Below are 22,089 nucleotides of genomic sequence, written 5' to 3'. Positions count from 1 at the left end.
GAGAGTGCCAGCATGAATGGGGGAGGGGCAGACAGAGGGCGGACAGAGGATTCCAAGCAGGCTCCATGGTGACAGCAGCAAGACCCACGCAGGGCTCGAACCTCTGAACTGTGAGATCATGACCTGAGCTGAAGTTGGACACTCGACCAACTGAGCCACCCAGGAACCCTGAGTTGTATAAATTATTTATATATTTTGGATATTAACACTTTACCAGACATGCTGGTTGCAAATATCTTCTACCATTCAGTGGGTTGTCTTTTTTGTTTTATTGATGATTTCCTTCATTGTGCAAAAGCTTTTTATCTTGATGTAGTCCAAATGGTTTAATTTTAATTTTGCTTTTGTTTCCCTTGCCTCAGGAGACACATCTAGAAATATTAACATAGAGGGGCGCCTGGGTGGCGGAGTCGGTTAAGCATCCGACTTCAGCCAGGTCACGATCTCGCGGTCCGTGAGTTCGATCCCCGCGTCGGGCTCTGGGCTGATGGCTCAGAGCCTGGAGCCTGCTTCCGATTCTGTGTCTCCCTCTCTCTCTGCCCCTCCCCCGTTCATGCTCTGTCTCTCTCTGTCCCAAAAAAAAAAAAAAAAAAAATATTAACATAGAGAAATCTGTAGCATTTCTATACACTAATAATGAAGTAGCAAAGAGAAATTGTGAAAACAATCTGATTTACAATTCTAGCAAAAAGAATAAAATACCTAGGAATAAACTTAACCAAGGCGGTGAAAACCTGTACTCTAAAAACTATAAAACACTGGTGAAGGAAATTGAAAATGACACAAATAAATGGAAAAACATTCCATGCTCATGGATTGGGAGAACCAATATTGTTAAAATCTCCATAAAATCCAAAGCAATCTCCAGATTTATTACCATCCCTATTGACAACCAAAAGCATATTTCACAAAACTAAAATAAATAATTCTAAAATTTGGATGGAGCCACGAGAGACCTTAAATAGCCAAAGCTATCTTGAAAAAGAACAAAACTGGAGGTATCATGATCTCAGATTTCAAGCTATACTTCAAAGCTGAGTAATCAAAACAGTATAGTACTGGCACAAAAATAGACACATAGATCAAGAGAACAGAGAGTCCAGAAATAAACCCATGCATGTATGATTAATTAATTTATGACAAAGGAGGCAAGAATATACAATGGGAAAAAAAGACAGTCTCTTCAACAAATGGTGCTGGGAAAACTGGACAGCTATATGCAAAAGAATGAAACTGAACCACTTTCTTATACCATACACAAAAATAAACTCAAAATGGATTACAGACCTAAATATAAAATCTGAAACCATAAAATTCGTAAAAGAAAACATAAGCCATAATCTTTTGACGTCAACTGCAGAAACATTTTTCCAGTTTGTAAATAGTGGTTTGGAAGAATATATATATATATATATATATATATATATATATTCTGAATATTAATTATTTATTGGTTATATGTGTTGCAAATATTTTCTCAAACTCTGTGGCTGATGTTTTCACTCTCTTTAAGGTGTGTTTTCATGAACATTTTAAATACAGGCAAATTTATTAACTTTATTTTATTACGTTTTTCATGTCTTTTTAAGGAAATCTTTTCATACCTGAAGAGATAAAGATATTTTACATATTATCTCCTGTTTAATAGCTTTGTCTCTCATCTGTATGCCTTCAATCCACTAGAACTGATTTTAGTGTATAATGTGACATAGAGCTCCATTTTTACTTTGTTACTTCTATATGTGTAGTCGTACATGAATCAGCCAAGTGGCTCTCAGCTGGGGCAGGGAGGGAGTTTTGTCTTCTAGAAGACGTTTGCAATGTCTGGAGACCATTATGTTTGTCACAATGGGAAAGAGGGTACTTTTGGCATGAAGTGGGTAGAGATCAGGGACGCTAATAAAAAAAAAAATCCTTCAATTCACTGGACAGCCCCCAACATCAAAGAATTATACTATCCCATTATTAACATGGAGAATTATTAATATCATATCATATCAATATCCCATTATTGACATTGAGAAACTCTGGATTAGATTATCCCAGTGGTTACCAACAACAACCAAATCTTTTGACAATAAAGGTTACTTCTCCCTCCCATTCATGTCAGTTGAGGACTGGCTACTGTTCTATTCTCCACCATGGATCACTGCCAATCTCATTAGCAGAGGGGAAAAGGGAATGCAGTCATAACATATATGCAGTGGTTCTGCCAGAGGAGTCACACAGCTCTTCCTCTCAAAATTTTTTTGGACCAAATCAGTGCTCTAAGTTTCAGTCTAAGGAGCTACAAAATAGGGCAAATTAAACCCAAGCTAAAAAAGAAGATAAAAAAGAAGATAATAAAGATAAGAATGAAACTCAGTGAAACAGAAATTAGCCAAACAATATAAAAAATATATCAAGTGAAAAGCTATAGTTTGGAAAGATCAATAAAATTGATAAATCCATAGATACAAAAGAAAAAATAAAGAAGCCACAAATTATTAACATAAACAATGAGAGAGTGAACACCATCATAGACCCTAAAGATATTAATAGGACAGTAAAAAAATATTATGAACAATTTCATGTCAGTAAATTCAATAACAAACAGAATGGGCAAACTCCTTGAAATTCCAAACTCCTTGATATAACAATAAATTTCAAGAGTCTGAATAGCTTTAGATCTCCCCAAAAGTTAATTAACAACCTTTTACAAAGAAACTCCAGGCTTAGAGAGCTTTAGAGATGAATTCTGTCAAACACTTAGGGATGAAAGAACACCAACCATACACAAAATCGTTCAGAACACAGAAAAGTACGTAATACTTTCCAACACATTTTATGAGGCTGGTATTACTCTGATACTGAAACCAGACAAAGATATTATAAAAACTGAAAATTAAAGGCCAATATAACTTATGAATATAAACACAAATATCCTTAATATAGTATTAGCAAATAATTAGTAATAATTTCCTTCCATTCTAGTTAATACTTAGTTCACCTATAGTTGTAACTAACATAAAGGAAGTAGTGGGGGAGGATTTTACTTGTGCCTTTGTGGATGTGTAGAAAAATGGGGTCAAAAAGGGTCAAGGTCAGGCTAGAGAATGTAGAGGAAGGAAGTAAAATGGGACAATGAGGTAAGTATAATAAATAATGATAAGAAGGGCCCAAACAGCACAAAGAAGAATGCAATGGACATTTTGTTGACTCCTTCAATATGCCAAAAGAAGGAATCAGTTCACCTTTCCCTCACAGAGGAAGTGGTAGTTTGGGGATATTATTGGAGACAAAGCTTGACTCTAAAGTCCTGAAAGTTGTGTTCCTGTGTTTAGGATATTTATTATTTGGGGAATACTGGTGGATAGAGCCTTGCAGTCGTTTTATTGCCTATATATTAACTAATAACAATATATACATACTAATACATGGTTACTATTTAGAAAATTCATAAAGCATATATTAGTGATTAGTTTACATAATAATCTCTTGATTTTGAGATCTCACATACATATGATAATTTAGTGCTTCTTACTATTTTGACAGTGTTAAAAATGAATAAAGACAATTTAGGTGATACAAAGTATTGAACACTTGGTAAGGCAGACTAATTTCAGAGAACTGCAAAAAGGGATGGAAGGCAGAAAACTTTTACAAAAGAAGAATGACCAACAAGGAAGAGAAAAATAGAAAATATTTGATTGGCTGGGGCCATATATTCAACCTTGTTTAGGGTGAGAAGATGTAGAGTTGGCTTGGCATTTAGGGATTGGTGGGCTGGATGTACTGCATTCCTGGTCAAGCAGAGCATTTATAGGGGTACAGAAGTTCAGTTTCAGTTTGCTCACATGGCACTCTAGACAGAAGCAGAAGAGGGACCATCTTGGGCCTAGAAATTTGTTTCAACAACAGCCTGCTATTTTTGAAATTTGAATTGTATACTAAGTACGCTACCTAAAATTTGTTTAAAACTTCACCTTTTATCCTTTTAACTATAAAATTGCAAGCATCTGTGTGAATATAGTTTCTCATACTATATGGATTATGGAACGATGTAGTGAATAGTAATAAATCTATCCATTTACCAAATGTGGAGGCTTGTGTAGATTTAGTTCTAAGATGATGACAAGCACTGATCTAAAAATGGTAAAATAAGGGCTACCCATCATAATGTAGCTGGCTTAAGTATAGCATAAACCTTGCAAATTTGACTCCTCCTCCTCCTGAGTAGCTTGCATTTGTCTTCCTTATGGTTAGTGTATACCCCAAACCTCTTGAGTTCTCACATAGTACAGATGAAATCGATAGGTAATTAAATAGTAGCAGTGGCTCATTTAAAAAATATTTACCAAACACATATTCTGGCCATGTAGTGTGCTAAGAAATGAAAATGCAACATGACCTAGTTAGACATAAGCCTTGGATTTCATAACCTCACAGTGCAAATTAATTAAAATGTCTACCACATATTCTGTGAAGCCTTCTGAAACAACCCGTACTGCATCTACTGGCCAGGCCAATGTAACTTTTTGATGGTTTTTGAATCAGAACTAGGAAAAGGAAGCAGCCTTATAAGACACCACAGTGAAGTGATTTTCATATTTGTACATCTGGTTAGGAACATCTCAAGATGTCTTGTTATCTCCAGCATCACCACCAAATCTCAAAGCAAAATAAAACAGAACAATTAAACAAACAATGAAACCCCCCAAAAACTAATTATCTATGCCAAGTGACCTATTCAGGAGGCTGGGAAATATTTGTTATAATACCAAACAAAAGGTATTTTTACAATTTCTGGACAATGCAATTCCAAAAAGCTTGGAATATCTACCTTAAGGTCTCTATCTTCATTTTCTTCTATATAAACTTCCATGGACACAATGCATTATTTCCTATTCCTCCATTCATCTGAGATTTCTTAGCTGAAAGAGCACAAATATGGCTAAGGCATCAAGATAATTTCCTGCTTTAGCTTGTTGTAGATTTCTCTTTCAGAATTAAACATATTGTAAGAAAGGAGGAAGAAAAAGGAAAAGAAAAATGATCCTAGTTTTAAGTAAAATGTTCGCTAATCCTCTAAGTATTTTTATCTTGTGCTAATTGGTTATTGAACAATATTTTGCAAACCATATGAGTCCTATTATCTTCCATAAGAGCTGAGATTCTGCATACACTTGATTTGAATATTTGAGCCTGTATATTTTTATCATTTCAAGGTTATGTTAATTAAATGTGTCACTCACTAAATTTTAATACATCGGTGGCCAGCAATACTTGCCTTTGTGTTGTCATATTAATTTTTTTTGGACTTTGCTTGAGTAAAAAATTTTGGGGGGATTTCTCAATTTTAAATTTATAAAGCTATAAATTAATAAAATTATACATGTGTAAAGCTGTAAGTTTATAAAATAAAGTTCCTATTATAAAAATAATTATAAAATTAGCAGAAAAGATATATTTTAAAAAATCTATTATTACAAGTTTCAACTTGTCTTTGTGAATCAGGATTTTCTTGCTACTCTGCCACCAAATAAAGAAATAAATCAGATGCTAAACCTGTTATTAAAAACCTCTAATTTCAAATCTTTATATCAACCAATAGTTTAATTTTTCTCCATAATTTTAAAATAAGCGTGGTAAATTTAATTCATATAGTAAATTCATATTAATAAAAGGCTCTTTCCTTCCATTTTATAAAAGGATTATATATTTATTGGGAAAGGATTCTACTTAAAACCACAACCTATATTATATAGTGTATCTAGCTTAGCTTTTATTTTCAGTGGTTGGATGCCTGAACAGCTTTCTGTCAGGGTGGAATATTTGAGGAACTATAATTACTATTTAATGTTGCTTATGAAGTTACAATGAAGATATCATGTCTTTTTAATTGGCATACAAAATCAAATTGAAAAACTATAATAATATTTTTCTGTATTATATCTATAAAGTACACACAATGCAATTCTTGTCTATTTGGAAATTATACCAATCAAAGGTTGATATTCATTCACTTTAGAAGGCTTGAAAAGGGGTGCCCGGGTGGCTCAGTTGGTTAAGCGTCTGCCTTCAGCTCAGGTCACAATCTCATGGTTTGTGACTTCAAGTTCCATGTTGGGCTCTGTGCTGACAGCTCAGAGCCTGGAACCTAGTTCAGATTCTGTGTATCCCTCTCTCTGCCCCTCTCCCACTTGCACTCTGTCTGTCTTTCTCTCTCTCAAAATAAAATAAAAACATTAAAAAAAACTTTAAAAAAAATTGAAGAAATTATGCTAAATTTGGGTGACAAGAAATCCAAATTCTTTATAATAAATCCAGATAAAAGGGTTTTTTTCTTTATTTGTTAAAGGTTTATTTATTTCGAGGGATAGCAAGCCTGGGGAGTGGGAGGGATGGGGGTGGGCAGAGAGACAGAGGAGAGAGAGAGAGGATCCCAGGCAGACATTGCACTGTGAGCACAGCCTGACACAGGGCTTGATTTCACAAACCTGTGAGATCATGACCTGGGCCAAAATCAAGAGTCAGACATTCAACCAACTGAGCCTCCCAGGAGCCCCTGAAAAGTTTATTTTAATTCATTATTAAGAGTCTTACCAAATGGGGGTAAACATATTGGCTGAAATCCCAGGCAGGTAACATAATGAGTACAGTGGTCCAGTATAAGTGTAAGTGATGGGAACCAGAGGAGGGCCCCATGCCTATGTCCTATCTAAAGGGACAATTGCTATTTAGCTTTGGCCAATCATTGCTACATGGAAATGTGGGACCAAAGTTACCAGAATGTGATTTTTCAAAATGACACTGAAAAACCTATTTTTTTACAACATGAAACCTATTTACTTTTAATTTTTTTTGAAGTTTGCTCATTTTTGAAAGAGAGAGCATGTGAGCAGGGGAGGGGCAAAGAAAGAGGGAGACAGAACTTGAAGCAGGCTCCAGGCTCTGAGCTGTCAGCACAGAGCCCGACGCGGGGCTTGAACCTATGAGAACTGTGAGATCATGATCTGAGCCAAAGTCAGAAGTTTACCAACTGAGCCACTCAGGCACCCCCAAGTCTATTTACTTTTAAATGTTGGCTCCCAAATGGAAATACAGTTCTGGCAAAATAAACAAAGCAGTCAGTCTGTAACCTCTCAACTATATAAATCAAGCTCAATTCTTTCAAATTTCAAAATTTATTTTGCATGAATCACAGGGATTCGTGTAAGTCTCTATTACAAAAGAATACATTCACTATTTAAAACCATGTAAATAATTTAGGCTCACAAATAAAATGTAAAGCCACTTGAAACTTTATGTATTCTTTAAAAATATGTATTTCAGTACATTTTATTCTTCTACCTTTGGCTACCAGTAATACATTAAAAGTCTATAAGGGAATATTCTCTCCAAAAGTAATAGATTTAAACTTAATTTAACTATTTAACTCCTTAGAAAATAGACATTTCCTTGACTTCTTAATCATATTTCATAGTGTTTTCAAATTACTCTTACAGAAAGTCAGAAACATAAGGATTCTTAAAAACAATTTAATAAAATCCTTTATGTTTTGGATGAATAATGTCCAGAAAGGGCAAGTGCTTGTCCAGTATTATAGATCGTTAACAGCAGAACTAAAAATCCTTTCAAAGAGCATAAAGTTAGGAGGTAACATTTAATACTCCAAATTGAGAATGTGAGCAGACAGAAGTACAGAAAGCATGTGAAGAAACACAGCACATGTAGTAAATTAAAATATAATACTGGTGTACATGCACACATACCTGAGTGAAATTTACTAGGTCTAACTAAATAAGCTTAGTCTTATTTTTAGTGGACATTCACTAGTATCTTTACGGTTGGTAAAAGAGTTTCCAAGTTGTTAACTTAGGAAAGAATTCTGGATGGGTGCCATTTGTGAGCATCTGGGGGAATTTCAAAAAGACTTGTGGCAATGGACAGAGCTGGTGTCCAAACCTTCAGTAGTAATTAAACTTAGTATCTGTCATTTATCTCTGTTTTGCAAATAAGCTGGGAACTCAGAGATTTCTCATCGACAGAAAAATAGGAACTTAGTGGGCAGTTCAATATATAAAAGGTTTTAGAAACTGTGAAAGATGAGAACTCTGCTTCTAACTGTCAGAAGAGCTGACAGGATTCAGACAGATTCCAGCAGGGAATGATGGCATTTTCTATCAGAACCACAGAGCTGCTGCAGAGACCAGGACTGGATATTAATGTAGCCAGTATGAATTTGCTCCACATACTAAGTAGCATGCTTCTTTTGTCCTAAAACAAACCAAATACTCACCATATGGAGTTGTACAGAATTATATTTGTTGTATTTAATGGAAAGAGCTATCTTCCTTCCTAGGAATATCTAAGGATCTGGTGGGCATATAGTTGCTATCTGTCCAGAAGTTGGGGGCATGGGATGTGGGTTGGTCTTTATGTTACGGCAGTCATTATCTTCTTATGTTCCATGATAATGTTATTGCATTTCATCTTCTGCTGTATGCTGGACACTGATCCAGTGACACTCTCAATAAGCTTGCATGGTTACACCACTCATTGAGCGCAGGCTCAGCTGTCGAGACCTATAGGACTGCCCTGTAGGCTGCAATGCTGAGTGGTTAGTCTTTCACAGCATCACTTAGTCATTCTCCATTAAGAGAGCTGCATGCAAGAGGATTCTGACATTTTACAACTCTCTCTGTATCTCGGATACAGTCACTTCCCCTTCTCAACTCTCAATACCAACATTTCTCTCCTTTTGAACGAGTCTCTCTTGCCTTAAAAATTCTTGGGTGTTCCGGGGTGCATGGGTGGTCAAGTCAGTTGAGATCAGGCTTCATTCAGGTCATGATCCTGCAATTCGTGAGTTTGGGCCCCACGTCGGGCTCCCTGTCAGCATGGAGCCTGCTTCAGATCCTCTGTCCCCCTCTCTCTCTGCCCCTCCCCAACTTGTGTTCTCTCTCTCGAAAATAAAAATATATTAAAAAAAAAAACCCAAGAAAACACAAAACCTCCTGGGTGTTTCTTCTCCAGTTACCTAACAAAACAATTGTTGTATTAGGGACCTGAAACAGAAACCTTTACATCGTCCCACTTAGCAGAAACTTCAGATTCAAAATACTAAGTCTTGGCTATCTTCTGATAGGAAAAAAATCTCTCTCATCTTTAGAGTATCCTATATTCCAAGGTGATACAAAGCAGATAATAGCCCAATAAATTCCTAACACACAAATTCAGGTAAAGGAATTCAGTTTCATTTAAGATAGAACAAACTTTATAGCTGGTCAGTAAAAATGCTTCAGACAAACGCATGATGTTTGGGTCAGGGGTGAGGTGTAAGGTTGTGTTAATAAAATAAGCAATTACAATCTTTGAAATTAGTTAGGGAAATATGGGGCCATGTCCTGGCCCAAAGATTTGGTTGAAACATAAAAATTATAGCTTGGGACTGTGTGTGGGGTGGGGCAGAGAGCAAGAAGTAAACCTGAATATTAAACTGAGAAATTTATTACCTAGCTGTGGGGATATCTCAGATCTATCTTCAGCTAACAACACCTGGATAAACATGCCACCATGGCATATTTGAAGTAAGAAAAAGGGGAGCAAGCCCTGGTGTTTCATAAACATACACTAACTAAGCCATTTTATGGATAAAATTCAGTTGTCATGATACAGGGAACACTTCAAACTTTTATTTTTCTATGCTTTCTGTTTTTTCTTTTCTTAAGTTTCCTACAAGTTCTATTAGAAAAATTCCAATTTTTCCTTAGTTTAGGGGGCAAAATGTCTTCTGAGACCAAAGCCTAGGCATAAAGAAAATCTGAGTTCATGAAGTTGAAGCATGGTGGTAGTACCATTCATTTTGGCTTAGCACTGTAAGAAGAACTAGTGGAACAAAGAGGTGAAAATCCAGAATGAGAAAGTTTGGAACACTTGAAATATTTGTCCCTCAGCACCATACTATTTTCCCTCATGTGGGATAGTAGGGCTTCTGGAAAATGGAGGATATAGAGAGTCATTTTGTAGGCTCTGAAATATACTATGTATATGGATATTGATAATTCTGTTCAATCTAAAAGAGATTCTTGCCATCTACTTCCTTATGTTTCTCTTCCTTCTCTATCCTTCTCCTCAGTTACCAATAAACTCTCCTAAATTTTAATTAAAAAATAAAGTATTGTTAATATTCAGGTCATTAGGAAGTTATAACTATGTCCCTCTGGCTTCTCATGTCTTCCACAATACATGACAAGAATAGTTAACACTGTGCTGGGACAACCGAATTTCCACAAGTAAAAGAATAAAGTTGGAAACCTACTTCATATCATACACAAAATTAACTCAAAATGAATCAGTGATGTAAATATAAGACATAAGATAAAATTCTTAGAAGAAGACATAGGAGTAAACCTTCATGACTTCAAATTTTGCAGTTGATTCTCAGATATGACACCATAAACAGAAACAAGAAAAGAAAAAAATAGGTAAGTTGGACTTCATCAAAATTGAAAACTTTTGCATATCAAAGGACAGTACTAATGAACTGAAAAGACAATTTTACAAAATGAGAAAGAATATTTGTAAATGATATATCTGGTAAGGGACTAATATGCAGAGTATATAAAGAACACTTACAACTCAACAACAAAAATAAAAATGTGCAAAGGACTTGAATAGAAATTTTTCTCAAAGATTACAAAGGCTATACCTGTGAAATGCATAATTTCTGAAAGGAAATGTAATATACTTTTTCTTAAATATTTTTATTAGGAATTAAAAGCTAAATAGAAGCATTGTATGTGAGTGGGGTGGTGTATCTGTGTATATAGTATTCTTTGTTCTATCATTGTAGAATATCTACATAAATATGATAAATATGCTCTCATTCAGCATATAGGCTATATACTTTTTGTTCAATAAACAAATGCTTATTATATTTCTAGTATAATGTTTTTGAGGTTCATCCATGTTGTAGTATGATTGAGTACTTCATTTCTCTTTATGCTTAAATAATATTCTATTGTGGAATGGTATATATGTTACATGATTATACAAAATTTTGTTATTCCTTCATTAGTTGAAGATTTGGGTTGCTTCTACTTTTTGGCTATTGTGAATAATGCTCCTATTAGAACTTGTGTAAAGGTATTTGTTTGAAACCTGTTTTCTTTTGGATAAGTACATATCTAGGAGTGGAATATCTGGGTCATATGAAAATTCTATGTTTAGCTTTTTGAGGAACAACCCAACAGAGTGGCTAAAATTCACAGTGTAACAGAGTACTGAGAGAAAAGAGCCACAGAAATAGACCTTCAGAAATATGAAAGGTTCTCCTTGGGTCTTCAGTTGAATACTAACCAGCAGATGCACTGGAGGAAACTACGTAAGGAAACTAGGTACAGGGCCTGGTGCTCACACAGAGCTGGGACTAGTTCCTGCTCCTTGTACCTGGAATGGAAAACCTCATAATTCACTGTGCATCATCTAGAGTATTAAGAGGGTTTTGCCTAAGTTGTGGGACAAGATTACCCCTAGATTAGGTGGTGATTTGGTCCCACCTCATAAAGCAAGACTCCAAAATATTGGACTGTTTCCAATAACCACATTCAAGGACAAAGCTCAAGAATATTTGTAGAAATGAAAGACAAAAACACCCAGCAAACAACACGGTAAAATTAATAATGCTTGACATCTCACAAAAATTACCAGGCATGCAGAAAAGCAGGACAGTATAATTATATTGAACAGAAAAAATAATCATATCAGGAATGACACATACTATAACCAATAAAGATATTAAAATAATAATTGTAACTGTTTTCCATATGTTCCAGAATCCACAGGATTTATTCAACATACTAAGTGGATACTTGGAAGATATAAAAAAAAAAACTAACCTTAATTTCTGGAGATGGAAACTATAATGTCTGAAATGGGAGGTCTACTAAAATCTTAGTTGATTCATATACATGGAAAATTCTATGTGTAGTGTCCTGAAATCTGACTTGAACCACCAAAATGGAGGGTCATGGCCCCTCAATCAAATTCTGGACTTGAATCAATTTACAAATCCAAGAGGGGGAACTTGAGAAAGGACCCTGCTATATTATAATTCTTTTTACTATAAAATTTTTATATTGTGTGACAATGAGCTCAGACTCATGGAATTCAGCTGTCTTGACAGGACTGTGGATTGCCCTTTTGAAAACTCAATCATGGTATCAGCTAGGTGGCAATACCTTGTGAGACTGGGGCAATGTCCCCTAGGTTGTGGTCCATGCTCAAATCAGACTTAACATATTGGTGCTCTTTCTCCCATAACCAGGATTTATAGATCTTTAAGTTGTAAATCCAAGGGCTGGAAATGGGAGTGGCTCCTCTTATGATTGCCCTTGGTCTAGAGGTCTTATTGTTATTCATTAGTTGAAGATTTGGGTTGCTTTTCCAAAGAAAAGAATGCATCCACCAGACAACAGAAGAAAGAATCTATTGAACTAGAAGTTGAGGCTGCCATCTGGCCACCTTGGGCTCCTTGAGCCTCTGAATCAACAGGATGAGAAAGGAATTACTGTGCTGGCTGTGGTGACTGATCCTGTCTCTCAAGGAAAATTGGGTGCTATTATACAATGAGGGTAAAGAGGATTTTTCTTAAATACAGGAGAATCCCCTAGGAGATCCCCCTAGGGCATCTCTTTCAATTCTCAATTCTCATCTCTTTCAATTCCACTGATTAAAGTCAGTGGAAAACTACAATGACTCAATTCAGGTAGGAATTCCAATAGCTCCAGAATCTTCAAGAATTAAGATTTGGGTCATCCCAGGTGGCAAAGACCCAGAACCAGGTAAGGTGCTTGCTGACAGCAAAGGGAATACTGAAAAGGTAGAGAGAAGGCTCCCACGCGGGGCTCAAACCCATGAACTACGATATCATGACCCCAGCTGAAGTTTGACGGTTACTGAGTGAGCCACCCAGGCACTCCTAAAGATTTTGTATCCTCTCCTGGGGAAAGAGGTTGGAGGGCTAGCATGTTTTTATTCTTACAGGGGATAGTTCATTCTGTTATATCATTATTTGCAATATGCTATGATTTTGCTAGTGTATTTATTTGGTGATTGAAAGTGGTTTAAGAAGCTGTGTATGGTGTCAAGGTGAAAAAGAGTTGTCTGTGATGGCTTGGTGATATGTCAACTTAGGGTGAACTACATTTCTCAGAATTCCTTGTCTAGTATGTTTCTAGTTAGGGTAGTCTACAAGGAATATCATTTGGTGACAGTTGGAGGACAGAGAGGAAGCAGCAGCCGCTTTGCAGCATATACACAACTTCCTCCAGCTATTCAATCAAGCAATAGTCTAGGGCCTGATGTGAATGGATTTTGGAGATGTGATTAGAGTTCTAATTTCCAGTTAACCAAAAGGGAGATTACCATAGGTGGGCCTCATTTAATCAGGTGGTAGCTATCAAAGCAACTAGGTCTCTGAAAATCAGAAACTTAAAGCAATTGGGCCTGCAATTGCTCTCCCTCCCCCCTGTATTTTCCCTTCCTGAGTGACCATCTGTGGACTTTGGGCTTGTTTAGCCAGAGCCCACAGCTGTGTGAGCCAATTCCCTTAGTATCACTATCACTATCTGTGTGTGTGTGTATAAAATAAAAATTTTTTAAATGTATATCCCAGTGGTCTGCTTCTCTGGTTGAAGCTTGACTGATAGAGAATTAAAAGAGATTTAAGAAACATATGAACCAGTTGTATTTATTGGGTAGAGGTTTAAACAAAATGTAAAAAAACGTTGTTAATACCATTGAAAAAAAATTAAACACAGACCAGACACTTGATAGCATTAAGGAGTTTTTGCCAATTATTTTCAATATAATAATGGTATTTTGGATATTTACAAAGGATATAATGTTTTCAGGATAAAAATGTAATATTAGATAGTTAGAATTTGCTTCAAAATTACCCCAAGAAAGAGGTGAAATGAAATAAGATTGACCAGGAGTTTACAGTTTTGAAGGTGGGTATACAGTACATGGGATCCATTATACTCTATCATCTCCTCTTGAATAATTATGAATTTTCCATTATAAGAATGGAAGTTTAAGAAAAAAACAGTTGTCTTAAAGCCCCCAATTTGACCTTGAGAAGAAAAGGCTAAGTAAAGGCACATTATGCATTTACTACTTTTTCTACTCCCACTACAGACATTAGATAGAACTGGTATACCAGCCTGTTCTTCTCTCTCTGTCTCTCTCTCTCTCTCTCTCTCTTTCACACACACACACACACACACACACACACACACACACACACACACACACTTCTTTCTACACCAAATGCACATAAACATCCATATATAAAATGTAGGTTTGTTAATAAGTAAGCTCTATGCATTCTCAATTACACGAAATAAACATGGATAAAATAATTTAGAATTACATGAAGTCAGTTAAACACTTCTGACCTACCATAGAAATGCTTACAGAGTGAAACCAAAAGATTAAATAGCAAGGCAGAATCTGGCAAGGTAGAGTATAGTAATGCATTTTTTTTTTAACATACAAGGAAACCAATTTCTTCTTGTACTTATAAACACATGTAACATTATTATAAGACAAATGGAACTTTCTATTACTTGACCTATAATAAACAGTGGAAATAGAAAACAACATTAGAAAGAAGCCTTGACCAGAGACATTAAAAGCTTGTTTGGAAGTCAAGAAGGACTAAGACTTATTTTAACAGTAGGAAGTAAACCCAGAGAAAATGTGAATAATCCATAATGTAAGCAATTCTCTGATGCTGTGTGTGGGTCCAATGTTTATCATCTGAAGATGTATTTCATTATATTTATAATGTCTCATTTATTATTTCTTCAATTCACTTCATCTTGCTACATACAGTACTTCCGAAGAAGACTTGTCCTATCAAAATGATTGTTTCCATGTTAAAATGTGAAAAAGTAAAATTTAAAACTCTATCCTACTACTTTCTACCTCTGTTCTTGATCTCTGGTCTTAGCTACAGCTAAGAATAGTATAGGTAGGGAATTAAAACATCATGAAGAGTAGAGGATATGGGGATGTACAAATTTTTTATACTACAAGGCAATATGAGTGAACTATGATAAACATTTATATTACACTTGGGGAAATTGACATATAAAAGAATCCGATGAATAAAAAAGATTTTATGGTTTATAATTAGCAGGCTAAAACAAAAAGTCAAAGCTCTTGAGTATTATTAAGGTGACCATATAATTTACTGTTCAAACTGGGACAATTTTGAAGGTGTTGAACATTGCTCTGGAGCATATGGCCTAAGCCAGGACCAGAGCAAATGGAGACTCAAGATCACTCCAGGCATTATAAGAATAAATGATATTGATTCTTCAGATGAAGATGTTTTATGCATGTAACAGATAAGTAATTTCAACTTAGTTGATATAATACATGAATATTAATTATGGTTTCCTTAATCTTCTTTTGAAGTTCTTGTTTTTCCTAATTTTTTCTGTTTATCATCCTAACCTCTTTATCATTTACTGTTTTACTCCAGCAATTCTTCATATTCAAATGGCTTAAAAGATGAAACGGTCACATTTTGAATTGTGGTGCCAGTAAAATATCTTAACTATAGACTTCAATGAATGATTGCTTTTAAAATGCAAAAACACAGAGAATATATCAAATATACTCTTTACCGTACCAAATTGTTTTCCTTGGTATATTATTTTCCATTGTGTCTAAAGCACATCTTCAAAATGTGTATTATTAACAGATTTAAAAATACATGTTAATGCACACAGTATGTACTTTGATGTTGACAATTTTCTTTGTAAGATTCTATGAATGGTCATAAACATACTGAGATAGAAATTGGTTTTTAGAGATGTAAAGAACATCTACCAACTCTCCCATTTTATAGATTAAGAAACTGAAAATCAGAGCAGGCAAATGAGTTACTCTAGGCCACAAAGTTAGTAGGTAGAAGAGTCAGAACCAGAATATCAGTTCAAGGTTCTTTTTTTTAAACTTTTTATTTTGAAATAATTCAAAAAGTTGCAAAGATAAAAATTCCCTTATAGCCCTCATGCAGATTCTCCTAACACTTATCTTTTACATAAACATGTACCAATTATCACCAGGTTCTTTTTATTGCACTGTGTAAGTGTGAGTTCAGGTTTATTGTCTTTAAGGTAAGTGCGGAAAGATGTATTTTATAATATGTAGAAAAATGCTAGAAAAATTATCCATCTATTACAGACCAAGGAAATATACTCAGTGCCAAAAAATTTAGGATTCTTTCTAACATTAACATATCTCTTTATCTACCGGGACGACATAATCGCAACTGGAATATTAAGGCTTGGGGACTTTTTGGAATAATGCTAATAACACATTTATGTTTCTATATAAATTAGGGTGAGCTTTCATATACTGTTTCATAAACATATTTGCCAACTGTGAATTTATGTGATTAAATACATAAACATAAAAGCTGTTTGAATTTTTAAGAAGATAAAGTTTAATAAATCATTTTCTAAGAAGTGCAATCTCAGAAAAGTATTTCTAATCAATATGTCTATTTATAGAACTTGTTACACAACCCCAAGATGTGGGATTAGGTGATAAACTCTTCAGTATATACTTGCTTCTATATTCTTTGTAGTGCATTGGATGAAAAAATAATCAGAATATGTACATTGATTCTTCATGTCTTATATTTTAAAAAATTAAAATGTATTTTTTAAAAACAGAAAAAAAAGCCCAAATTATTAAATCTTCTTATAATCAATGGTTACAATATTTGGATTGTGAAAATTATAAAATCTTAATTTCCTCGGTATCTTAAGCTTCCCAGATTCTTTCATATTTATTTGATCTTTCCAAAAATGCCGTGCATTAGTTTTCTCATTTTCCTTTTTCCTACATTTATGTTGATATTTGTAACAAACTGTTATTGCCCAACCCATATCTCCTTGCCCTACCGTTTCAGAGCACACTGGCCTGATTTTCCATAAAGGTGGGGGATGTGTCCACAGCAGGGTGTTAATTCCCTAGCATTGCCAGCCTGTGTAAGGGCAGAACAGATTCCAGCTGCCAGAGAAAGTCCTCAGAAAAAGATGCAGCTCTGGCAATTGAAGACTGGCCAGCAAGCATTGAATTCATAATGTACCCAAGGAAAAGACCTCCATCAATGACTGAAGGGAGTTGGTGCATATATATCTGAGTTTTCTCACATTTTGAGTGGGTTAATTCTGAAGCTACTGTTTTAAATGGTTTCTTAGGAATCCCAGTGAGATTAAGCTCTGTTTGCTCACAATGTAACTTGCTTGGGTAATTCACCCTTCATTGCCTTCCTTCCATTCCCTGTCTCACTTCCCCAAATCCCTACTGTTTCCTGAAATCACTTTCTAAAATACACTATTTGCACTTGAATCCTTAACTCAGATCTGATTTCAGCAGAACACAAACTCAGAAAAGTTTCCTAAAGCATAGACTGAAAAGATACTCATGTAGAGGGAATATTTATGTTCTATAGTTAACAGGATTTATTGTAGGAAAGGCAGGAGGATGGGGACAAATGGGTTTAGGAATATTTGTGGACATCAACTACCTGCGTTTTCTCTACAAAGCCAGTCATTATTACTGAAAATAGATTATCTTGTGTCCATATTACTCAGACTAAAACTCAGGAAGAAAAAGAACCTTACTGAAAGTCAATAAAGACTAGGAATTTTGTTCTTCAGATTAATATCATTTTCTATCAGAGTTGCTTATATTCATAACTCATCAACTAATTCAGCAATGAAAAGTATACACGTTCTCTTGTATCTTATGGTATTAGAAAATAACATTAAATTTGCAGTGCCAATTGTTTGGTTAATTAAGAAAATAAAATATTTCTTTTCAGAGAATTAAAAGGTCAAATATTTCTATTATATTTTTCAAAAAGTTCATTCAAGCAGTTTATTTGTACCCTAAGAGGTACAGCATACTATAAAGTGGGAGCTGCTTTTTAAAAATTTCCTCAGGTTTATTAGCTGGTAAAAAAATGCAGGACAAGAGATCAAATGTTTATGTCTGTTTAATCAGAATGGTGGAGGTATATAGTGTGAAATGGAGAAGTATCCTTTCTTAAAAAACAAGAAAATACAAGAGAATAACGGCTAGAATGTACTCTCTGATAACCTTCATGGCCAAATCATAATCATAGCTAACTGACCCTTTGAAGTCTGAGCAGGTCTTAGGATAGTCTGTGTAATTCCTGGCATGCCGTAGTTAAATAAATTATTGGTAAGCATGCTATCCACATTTAAAATCATACCTTCTGCTCCTGGGCCCCATGGAATGGTGGGTAATATTTAAATATTAAGTCTGAAGAAGGAAATAAGAGAAGGGTCAAATAAATAAGAATACAGTGTCATGACTCTCAGTAAGCTTAAGTCTATAAGGCAATTTAACTTAGCTCACTTTCAATTTAACTTACACATGGCAATGACAGATATTTTCTAAGATATTTTAAACATATTTTACTTATTTTTAGAAATTTGGTCAGTTTCCAATTCTCAGTCTTTTCCAAATTCAAAACTACATGATACTGAATACTTTGTCCAAGCTTTAATACAATATAGCTTTGAACTATTTTCATTTTTGTATTATCTTTGTCTCCTGTCTTTTACTGTTTTAGAACAATATAGTAGCAAACTCCAGCCCTTTTCCAATTTTTTATTTAAAAACATCCTTGCATATTTTTGGTACACTTCACAGAACACTTTGATTACACAATGTCTGGCATCAGCTTTTTCTATCTTGACTACCACATCCTTATTCCAAACCCTGATTTTCTTTCATCACAGCTCATTTTTTTGTTGTTGTTTTAAATCCAGTTCCGTGTATAAATCCTCTTTATTCTGGGCATAAAGGCTGTATCATGGTTTCCTATTACATCATAGATCAGATAAAAATTCTGGACTTTTAAAGGTTCATAGACTTTTACCAGTTATATACTAACTTACCTGCTTTCCCTTTCTTTGAGGTCTCAGCATTTCTTCTTCTCTGACTTGAGGCAAAGTGTTTTTCATACTCCAGATAAACTTTTATTCCCAAACTAAATGTTATTTTTTCCCTTGTTCAGCAGACTATCATCTATCTTTCATCACTTAAAAAGCACCAGAAATCCCAATGCCTCCTAGATGTTCCTTGAAATAAAGGATGCTGTGAGGAGGGTTAGTATTCTTTTTCATTCCCTCCTCAATCAGGAATTAAATTTTATTCTATTCGCTTTGGTGATTGCCTCAGACATGCAGGCATTCTTGGTTAGAATATCATAAATTACAGTGAAGTTCTTTATTATGCTAGCTTTTACTAAAGGCATCTTTCAGGTTGAAGTGCTGTAGTGAAAAGTACAAGGAAGGAGCATCTTTGTTCTAGAAATGTAGTGAATATGTTCATACCTTTTCACATCTTTCAATACATTATCTCATTTGACTCATAAGACCTATGGGAAGCAGAGTTACAGCCCCTGCTTTCAGTGGAAGGAACTGACGCTTTAGTGTCCTGCAATATTCCAAGAGGATAGACTTTGAAATCAGGAAGACCTGAGTTTGAATTATTGCAACAATGCTTACACCTGTGCGGCTTTGGATTATTCATGTCTCTAAACCTAAACTGCCTCGTAAAATAGGTACAGTAATAACTATATGATACACTGCATGTAAAGAGCATCGCATGTAAAATGATTCCTTGGCACATGGAAAGCACTTAATAACCAGCCAACATGTTAAAGGATCTGCTCAAGACACTTTTAGAACATGCCTGCAAGGAGGTGAAACCAAGATTTCGGGCTCCAGAGCCCATGTGTTTCCATTATCCCTAATTCCTAGCGCGCTGATTAATTAAACAACTAACTTGATAGATGACCTTGAGCAAAATACTTCACTGAATCAGTTTACTCATCTGTAAACTGAGTCTTTTCAGACTTTCAATCTATTGCAGCTACGATATTTTTTTTCTGTAGCCTTGTACAATTGATGTTCAGACTCCTTATATATCCAAGATCTGTATAATCATAAGCTGTGCACATTGCAATGAGTTTCATTCCTATATTCATACTTAGTTCAATAATTAGTTTTGTGTACACTCAGCTGTTGCCTGTCTTTAGTCTGCGTACCAGCGCCTCTGAGGGGAAGACCCATACCTAGCTTTATTTATATCCTGGCTTGCTCCCGAAAGGATTAAAGGCAGCGAGCGACACTAGAAGTTCCCTAACGATGTTACACAGTGCTACCAATAAATACTCTTTTTATGAAATCGCCCCGTAGAAAACCGCCGATGAGTTAAGATGATGTCTCTTACCTAACTCTTAAAAATAAAAACTAATGTACCTAGCTAGAAGTCCTGGAAGCATATAGTTAAAGTTCTTTCTTCAGCCTTGACGGTGTCTCACCCGTTGTCAACGGTCACTCGAATGCCCTTCTCAGACTAGCCAAAATTGTCGCCACTCCAGCACCGGCTTGACCGAGATCCCACCCCGCCCCTTCATTCCCTCTCATACCCAAGTTTCCTGATTGGGAAGGGGCCTGAAGAGCCTTTCTCACATTCCCATTTTATTGGCTGGCACGGCTGTCAGTAATCTCTGCTTCCCGCCTTCTAGCCTAGCGGGTTTCTTGGACCCCTTGGTTTCTGCGACAAGCCGCTTACGTTTGCCTGAGCCGTGTTGCCGGGGACCGGCGACCTTTCACCCCTCCCTTCCCACAGGAGCGCCCCAGCCCCCGTCCCCTCCCCCGCCGCCTGCGCGCGCCCCCGCGCACGCGCTTAGCCCGCGCGCACACACGCACGCGCATACACACAGCCTCCCCCCCCCCTCCCCCCCAGCCCCCGCCTCCGGCGGGGCCCCCTCCGCCCCCGCAGGCTGAGGCATCAGCGCTGGGAGGCGGCAGCGGCGGCGGCGCTGCTGAGAGGCAGGGACCGGAGCGCGAAGTGTGTGGGAGTCTACGAACTCAACCCCTCTCTACCCTCCCCTCGCAGCCATCCCCCTCCCTCCCCGCCAGCCCCCCCTACAAGCGGGAGAAATAATGAGCGAGACCGGGCGGCAGCAGCAGCATCGCCGAGCAGCCCAGGCAACGGCAGAACCGCTCCGGCAGCGGCGGCGGCGGCAGCACCAGCAGCGGGAGCGAGCGCAGCGCTAGCGCGGCGCGGGGACCGCCGCGCTCCTTCCCGGCTCCTGCCCTCCTCCGCCGCTCGCTCCTCTCCGCATCCACCTCCTTCCCCTCCTCCTGCTCATTCACTCTTTCCCTCACTCTCCCCTCCTCCTCGGCTTCTCCCCGCGCCCCGCCAGCCCTCGCGCTCTCCCACTCCCTCTGCCCGTCCTCCCCGCTCCCCTCCTCCCGCTCATTCACTCGCCCCTCTCCCTTCACTCTCTCCCCCTCTCTCCTTTCTTCTCCTTCTTTCACCCTCCGTCTCTCACACCCCCTCCATTCCCCTGTCTCCTTTCTGACACTGCACTGCAGCTGCTCCTCAGCCCTGCCCCCTCCCCAGTGAGAACAAACCAGCAACATTGCTTTTTTTCCTAAAGAGATTTCTATTGATCCGATTAAAAAAAAAAAAAAAAAAACCTTAAGAAACCCCAAACGCAAAAAAAAAGAAAAAAAGCCAAAACAAAAGGGAGAACCTTCTCCCCGTAGCAGCGGCAGGAACTGCAAACATGATGGCGGCAGCTCCCATCCAGCAGAACGGGACCCACACTGGGGTTCCCATAGACCTGGACCCGCCGGACTCGCGGAAAAGGCCGCTGGAAGCCCCCCCTGAAGCCGGCAGCACCAAGAGGACCAATACGGGCGGTGGGTATCGCTTCCACCTCCCCGCTGGCCCCATCCCCCGCCGCCCGCCCCTGCCTCCCTCCCTCCTGCCGGCCTCCCTCCCTCCCGCGGCCCGGACACCTCCAGCCCGAACCCGGCGGCTCCCGCGCCCCTGCCCCGCGCCCCCTCCCCTGCACCTGCCCCGCACCTCGCCGTCCCGGACACATTTCCATTTCTCTGTTTATCATTCATCAAAATGGCGACCGGTTTTTCGGAATAGACCTATCTTTCCATTTAATCGGTCTAA

General features: G+C 37.3%; 1 protein-coding gene and 1 long non-coding RNA gene across 3 annotated transcripts in view; one reads left to right on the top strand and one right to left on the bottom strand.

The window, feature by feature from the left end:
* Positions 1–351: 351 nt before the first annotated feature.
* On the bottom strand, positions 352–20,698 carry LOC121031596 (uncharacterized). The gene is made up of 3 exons (XR_005790794.1): positions 20,370–20,698; positions 4,823–4,913; positions 352–371 (listed from the first exon to the last, which is right to left on the bottom strand). It is a non-coding gene; the product is annotated as an uncharacterized LOC121031596 (long non-coding RNA).
* A 179-nt stretch (positions 20,699–20,877) lies between these two features.
* NOVA1 (NOVA alternative splicing regulator 1) overlaps positions 20,878–22,089 on the top strand; it is a 153,175-nt gene continuing 151,963 nt past the window's right edge. Inside the window, exon 1 of one of the 2 annotated variants that reach the window (XM_040476837.1) lies at positions 20,878–21,824. In XM_040476837.1, the coding sequence (XP_040332771.1) occupies positions 21,689–21,824 (136 nt within the window). In that variant the 5' untranslated portion in view covers positions 20,878–21,688. The remainder of the gene's footprint in view (positions 21,825–22,089) is intronic. The other variant, XM_040476836.1, reaches the window with a different exon arrangement.

The sequence above is a fragment of the Herpailurus yagouaroundi genome, unplaced genomic scaffold, assembly GCF_014898765.1.
Source record: "Herpailurus yagouaroundi ecotype Mexico unplaced genomic scaffold, PumYag 141, whole genome shotgun sequence".
In the NCBI taxonomy this organism is placed as follows: Eukaryota; Metazoa; Chordata; class Mammalia; order Carnivora; family Felidae; genus Herpailurus; species Herpailurus yagouaroundi.
Note: the sequence above shows the minus strand (reverse complement) of the source record. Positions and strands in the feature narration are given on the sequence as shown.